The sequence below is a fragment of the Macaca fascicularis genome, chromosome 7, assembly GCF_037993035.2.
Source record: "Macaca fascicularis isolate 582-1 chromosome 7, T2T-MFA8v1.1".
Lineage (NCBI taxonomy): Eukaryota > Metazoa > Chordata > Mammalia > Primates > Cercopithecidae > Macaca > Macaca fascicularis.
The window spans coordinates 164,626,897-164,634,376 of NC_088381.1; the positions used below are offsets into that span (position 1 = coordinate 164,626,897).

General features: G+C 34.1%; 1 protein-coding gene across 6 annotated transcripts in view; it reads left to right on the forward strand.

The window, feature by feature from the left end:
- Positions 1–4,600, forward strand: part of PAPOLA (poly(A) polymerase alpha) — a 65,792-nt gene extending 61,192 nt beyond the window's left edge. For 4 of the 6 annotated variants that reach the window (XM_005562169.4, XM_005562172.4, XM_005562170.4 and 1 more), the window contains 2 exons: positions 345–419; positions 2,446–4,600. In XM_005562169.4, coding sequence (XP_005562226.1) covers positions 345–419; positions 2,446–2,541 — 171 coding nt within the window. In that variant the 3' untranslated portion in view covers positions 2,542–4,600. The remainder of the gene's footprint in view (positions 1–344; positions 420–2,445) is intronic. The other 2 variants (XM_005562173.4, XM_045396944.2) reach the window with 1 other exon arrangement.
- Positions 4,601–7,480: the final 2,880 nt, after the last annotated feature.

Below are 7,480 nucleotides of genomic sequence, written 5' to 3' on the forward strand. Positions count from 1 at the left end.
TTATGCTCTGTTATTATCTGGGCAACATTTCATGATGTGCCTATGTGTGTTTTTAATTATCATTTGCTTAAAATGTCGCAAGTTGGAGCTGGTTGGAAAGTCATGAGCTATTTTGACCCATGCCTTATAAGATTTAAGTAGGCAAATAGAAATTTATTAATATCTGAAATGGTGAAATAACCTACAGCATCTACACACTAGGTGTTTTTGTAATGTAGTCACATCTTTCTCTTGATCCCTCCTGTCTTCCAGTTTGTCTTCTTTATTAGCCACCAAACCCAGTTATGTTCTTTTATTCTTTTTTAAGTCTCTTTTCCCCCTTCCCCATCCTCTTTGTCTCACAGGAACAACTTGATACAGAGACAAGTACAACTCAATCAGAAACTATTCAGACAGCGGCTTCTCTGTTGGCCTCTCAGGTACTAAGTGCAAAAAGCAAGGAGAATTTTGTAAATGTCCTGAAGATTAGTGTGGTATATTGAATTAAAGTGAGAGTTCATAGAAGACTATTAAAATTAATCTTTGTGAAAGTAATTACTTGCTAGCCTATAAACGTATTTATTGTAGTTTTAAGGCAGGGCCCTGGATTTGACGGAACCGTTCTCTGGGACTGTTTCAATGTTAACTCATCCCCTTATATTAATATATTATTTGATACTGCAAATCATTTAAATTTTCACTAGTCACTTATACAGGTTTCATATGTAAGTTTTATTTGTAGGTCAAAGAGTGAAATTCAAACTAGGAATGAACTAAAAAACATTCTTCATGTATTTCTTTTGTAAAGGCTAATTTATTTTTATTTTAAAAATGTGTTTCTGCCTTATTTTTCCACTACTGATTTCAGTTAGTTATTAATATAGCCCATAGCTCTTCAGAATTACTTTTTCATTTGTCCTAGCAATTCTACTTGTGACAGACCCTCACATACGGAATCTCACAGTAGGCATCTGGAATCTTTTTTCATTGATTTGTTTGTGAACCTTCATTTTGTTAAATAATTTTCTTCTTGAATCCTTTCACATGAATGAACCCTAACGTCTAGCTCAAACTCTGACACAAAGTAGATATATTCTTTAATAGATGATAAAACTGGTTAATCTCTACAAAGTAACTGAGATAACAACTGCTGCTGTACTGATACTATGATGATATTTTGCTGCTTTGCAGCTCAGAGTTATTTTAACGTGATCATTTAAAAATGTGCTTTTGCTAGATGTTAACTTTTATAGTCTCTAAAGATATATAAATATTATGTTTAGTTTCCAGAATACCTTTTCCATAATCTAATAAAACTTTAGGGGGAGTAACTAACATCAGGAAGCATGTTTAATATTGATACGTGGACAAACTTGTTTATCATTCGTAAACTGTCCTGTGATTGCATGTGTTTGGTTTGCCACATACTCTCTAGGGACTTATTTTCATAGTTTTGTCTTACTGAATTTATCCCTGTAGTAATTAGTACCCATGGGTATTTACCTTTCAGATATTTTTATGAGTGAGTAGAATTTTCTTTCTAATGAAAGGATTCATAGAGCCATAGAGAGAAAAATCACCCAGTTATGTAAGAAGAATGATTATGTTGATTTAAAAAAAAATACATTCCTATGTTTGGTAATGTTAGGTATGTACTTATTTCTGGGGAGGTGATAATATTGTGGCTATACCTAATAAAGAATTCTTACTGTTTTGAGATAAATCTGGGAATATTTATAAATGAAATGATAGGATCGCTAGGATTTGCTTCAGAATAACACAAGGTGAATTGAAAGTGGGAGGACGGTGGCTTAGATTTGACAATTGATGAAGCTGGGTAATGAATACATGGGGATCCATTATACAGTGCTCTCTACTTTTGTGTATGTTTGGAATTTTCCATAATAAAACTTTAAAAGATCCATCTCTGTATTTTTTTTAGTGTTAAAGAAAGCTTGTGATTTAATCTAATTAATATGAAAATAATCTATCTAAAATGTAGGATGATTAAATTATTGCTCAGCTGTATAGATTTAATTGTATAATTTACAGTGTCAGAAAATAAATTTACTGCTGCTGCTTTGTATAAAATGAACTTTAAGTATTCTCCCACTTGGGGGTGCTCCAATACTAGTTAATATTACCGCTATTAGTGTGGTAATAAGTGAATACGGTTTAGCAGTAACTTAAGCATTATGTGATAGGTGATTCTTAGAGGAACAATTTAAAAAACTATTTGAAATTACTTAGGAGTTTTTAAAATATTGTTAAAATATACCTATTTGAAAATTCCTTTGTTGAACACATTATTTGTTAAATAATGTGATAGTCATATTTACATTCCATTTTGACAACATTATAGAGTTTTTAAATTTGTAATGCTTTTCTCATAAGGTTTCTTAAATACATCTCATTGTTAAATTATGGTGCTTTGAACAATGTTGTGTTCTTTGCTTTCATTCTCAGAAAACATCCAGTACAGACCTTTCTGATATCCCTGCTCTCCCTGCAAATCCTATTCCTGTTATCAAGAATTCAATAAAACTGAGATTGAATCGGTAAAAACAACCTCAGGGGTCCATAAACAATATCTGCCAACTCAACCTGTTGTCTTCAAATGCTAAAAAAGGAGAATGGAGGGTACAAGACTAGACATGACTGAAATGGATTTGGGTTTTTTGGTGACCTCCCTTACTGGGCTAATCAGCACTTGATCGGAAGTCCAGGTTAGTATGTGAAGCCAGGAGTACTATTATTATTGTGTTAGCAACAGTTGCATTAACTATTTCAAAAATTACTGCCTTTAAAAAAACAACCTCAAGCTATATTTGTATTCATAATTGACATCTGGATTGGGTTTATGTTTGATGCATTGTTTGGAAAATTTGCAATACAAACTGGCATAAGAATTACTTATTCTGATGATGCACTTTTATGTATTTTTCATTAGAAAGTAGAACTAATTTTAGAGTTTCAGCTTGATGGATTTTCAGTTTTTCCTGAAGAATTTTCTTTACCTTTAGTCTTCAAATTGGATACCGTTGTGCAGTGGTGTACTGTTATACTTCAGAGAAAGGGTAAGAGTACATCTAGTTCAGTTCCTGTGAGGTAGCTGTAACCCTTAAAAATGAAACGTCAACTCTAGGGTACATTTGACATTGAAAGAATAGTTAGGAAATAACTTGGTTTTGATAGGGTCATGATTAAGAAATGATATATTGGTTTTATTTATGGAATTGTTTTATAGTGCATACAAATCAGCGATCAGCCAGCAAATATTTTTCTTTGAGCTTATGAAAGCTCTGTATTCTTTTGCCTTCAATCTGTTGTCTTCAAAACAAACAAACAAAACAAAAAGCTTCTTGCACCTTCCCCTTCCTTTTTCTTTTTGCTTGTATGCACAAGGTAGGACTTATTTTGTAAGAAACAAAATGCCAGTATTTTCTTAAGCCATGATGTGAAACCAATGACCCTGTGACCACATGGCACAGAACACTAAATTTTGGTCCCATGGCTGAAACTTGAGGGTGACTAAAAGTAATGCCTGTGAAACATGGTATCTGTCTGGGATGGCCATTTGATCTCTAAGAGGAATTTTGTACACTCCACAGAACTCCTATCTATAGTAAAATTGATTTTCAGTTTTAAATGTGGGCAAAAAGTCATTTTCTCCAAGATTTTAAAACTAATTCTTATTTTTAAATGGTTTACCAAAATTTGTCAGTACATTTTACATGTAGAAGCATTTTAAAAATCATTTCTAGCAAGCACTTGACATCTAGTCAGCTCTCTACTCCTCCTTTATTTTGTTTTTTTCAAAAGATTAAGAGCTCTTTTCTTTGAATAAAATAATTTCTCATAATTAAGCAGTAGAAGATCTATCTTTACAAAGTATGAGGGATGCCAGATGTTGATAAACTTACTCTTTCTTAATCTGGACAAAGTAAACTTAACAGATTTTTCTGATGAGCATGTTTTATGAATCCTCCATTGTGCTCCATTCTATCACATGTGCATTTTTCATGTTAAACTGCAATTACTTAATCTCTTCCCCTATCCTTCTAAATTAATTTTCTGAAGTTGGAGTGTAGTCTTTTCCCCCTTAGGCTATGCATTAATCGAAGCTTTCTTTTCACCATGACTTTATAATGTCTAGTAAACAATATTTCTACTTCCCACATCTTTGCTTTACACAGTCACCTTGCCCTTCCTTCCACCACCGAAGAAAAAAGCTGGTCATACTAACAGGTGAAGTGTACAAGGTGTCTGTGTGTTTTGTGTAGCTTCAGAGTTAGATTGAAATTACCAGGCACAGATTTAGTCTTGTCATTTTGTTTACACATTGGGGAAAACAATTCAGTTTATTAAACGTTTCATGTAACTGCACCCAAGTTTTGCCAAGCTGGAAACTTGGACCTTTTCTGTGTAGTGACTTTTTAATTATAGTTTTCATAACCTGGAGATCAGACTGTTGCTTTCGCATGATGTATGTAGTGTCTCATGACTGGAGTTTGCTTTGTTTTATAGTATCTGTACTCCTTGTATTTTTCAAGAGCTATTTTGTAAACAGATGATGTATTTCTCCATTGAAAACACAATAAAAAAAAACAGCACAATCTCACAGTTGCCTGATTTATTTTGACTACTCCTTTTTTTCAGTAATTTAATTGGTTCTGTCATAAGTTTATAGTGTGATTCTAAGTGAAGATTTGCAAAAGAATTTGGTTACATTAGAAAATATTTGTTTCTGGTTAACTTAAGCCATTGGCAGCAGCCTTGTATTTATAGCTCAGATAATAATTAGGTGTTTGTTTTTCATATAATTGATCTTTAGGGAAGAAAACATTAATATAGTGACTATTAATTCAATTTTAGCTGTTCTGTCCTCTAAAGTATTCTGTGTCTGTAGACACCATACTTATCTGTATATTTATTCTATGCCTGTAGACAGTGTACTGTCCTTTTCAAAGCATTTAGCACTTTAATGTCAGCAGGTGGCACTGTTGTTTTTCAGTGAATTTAGAATTACAGACAACAACCAACCAGGATTCCATTTCTTATTTTACTAAATGCAAATCAGATATTGCTTTTCTTAATTCCCCAGATGCTCAGCATTGAATACTTAACTCATGGTGTAGAAGTGAGCTGCTCTGTGTACTTTGTGATGGTCAGCTCTTGGGTATGGTTATCTTGTGTTTTGAGTGGAGAGATGGACCTCTTTATGTCAAAGCCATTGTTCTGAAGGACATGTAGTTGTTCATATATCATTTCTAAAATTCTATTTTAAAATTCTAATATAACCTTCCCTATATATAATAATGGGGATGTGGCTGCATTGTAGGATAACTTTTTAGTAAAAGCAAAATTTAACTTCTGAGACTATTCAGTAAAAGGGAAAATATTGTAGGAATTACCCTTGTCTCCCTTGTTAACACTAAAATAATTGGACTGGCTGTACTTCCTCTACTTTGGTAGACATCTAGATGCAGGACTATATATCACAGTTTCTGAGTTTTATCATCCACATGGCCTCTTGGCATTTTCATGCATCTTGCTGAATTAGTAAAATTATAATGGAAAAAGTTGTGTTTTGTGGTTGTGGGTATAGTCTAGAATAAAGTTTTTATTTTTCTAATTAAGAGGTTTTTTTTCCACCACAAATTAAAATGTTTTAGAGCTCTGCATAGTATTAATTCTGGCTGCCTTCAAGGTGGCAATAAATGATCAGCAGCTCCAAGTTGTAATGGACATATGAACAGAGAAATCCTTAATGTATACGGACGTGTAGACTGAGCCCTGGAAATACTGTTAGTGCACTTAGATGCACTTAAATTATAAAACTGTTTACCTGAAGCAGCACTGAGCAATCCTTTGGATATACTTTTACCTGTTTTTATTCTAATAAAAGTGATGAGTACAAGGAAAATTAGTTGGTTTTTAGCCTGAATTACATGTTTTATTTTGATTTTTATTTCTCCACCTTATTTCGCTTGTTAGCTTTTCTTTGAACCAGCATCACAAATGGATGCTGTCTTCACTCAGACCTTAATTTGGTAAATGAAATATTATGTTCTGTAATAAATAGGACCTTCAGTTATATAGAAACAAGTGGTCTGTTTAATTCTAATATCTGTTTCTCATAGAATCAATTCATTCTTTTATCAATTTAAAAATTATTGTTAAATTTTACATAGCTTTTATTGGCACCAGTAAGGGAAGATAGCCTCAATGTTTTTGAGCCATGTATTTCAGAAGTGATTGTACTTTATTCTAGAAGTGATTTTACATACTTGGGAAATCATTTCAACTTCTTTTCTTCTTTGGAGACATGCTTTTGTCTCAATATTCTGGGAACATCATTACAGCTGATCAAACCACACAAGTATTCTGTTGAAAGGGATGGAATTTTAAGTACATTTTTTCTTTCTTCATCCCTTCCCAATTCATAGGCCTTTCCTTAAAAGGGTAGAATTTAAGACTGTGCTTAAGCTCACATTTCGGAAACTTTACATTTGTGTGAAAGGTTGTGATTTTAGTTATTGTGCTTTTTTGTGCAATTATCTTTTAATATGTTTTCTATTTTAATCCAGCTAAGAGTCACACCTACAAAGGGCACAGTTTTTGTTGAGTTTATAGAGTTTACCTGCTGTTTAAAATGTTAACTTTCAAAGTATTCATGCTTTAATGTAAATAAGAGTGCAGTCATTTTTTTCCTCTGGTTTGGGTATCTTTAAATTCCACCAGTAAGGTGGGAAATGTGTCTATTCAGGTAAAGAACAGAAGAGTGAGCAAGAGTGAGGGTGTGTGTGTGTGTGTGTGTGTGTGTGTGTGTGTGTGTGTGTGTGTGTATCAAAGCATTATTTTTTGCTTTGGTATTTCTTTTTTTTTTTTTTTTTTTTTTGAGACGGAGTTTCGCTCTTTTTGCCCAGGCTGGAGTGCAATGGCGCGATCTCAGTTCACTGCAACCTCCGCCTCCCGGGTTCAGGCGATTCTCCTGCCTCCCGAGGAGCTGGGATTACAGGCATACGCCACCATGCCTGGCTAATTTTGTATTTTTAGTAGAGACGGGGTTTCTCCATGTTGGTCAGGCTGGTCTTGAACTGCCGACCTTAGGTGATCCACCCGCCTCGGCCTCCGAAAGTGCTGGGATTATAGGCGTGGGCCACCGTGCCTGGCTTGCTTTGATATTTCTAAGGTACAGAATAATGCTTTGTGCCACCAGCTTAGAGTTTGTTTGTTATATGTTGTTTTAGTTTTTTAATGGTGAGAATGGACTTATGTTCAGCCCTTCACACTCCCTCTCACTGAGTTGCAGAATTGACTAGGGAAAGGTGTGCTGGTTTTGTTTTTCATTTTGGTATAAATAGAGTCTGGATGCTAGAGAACTGATTCACCCTGGACTTGAATGGCACTGCCAACTTGGTCTAAGCAGCAGCGTTCCCTTTTCACATGAGCACAGGTGTCAGAACATTATGACATACCACAGCAAAATGCAAAATTT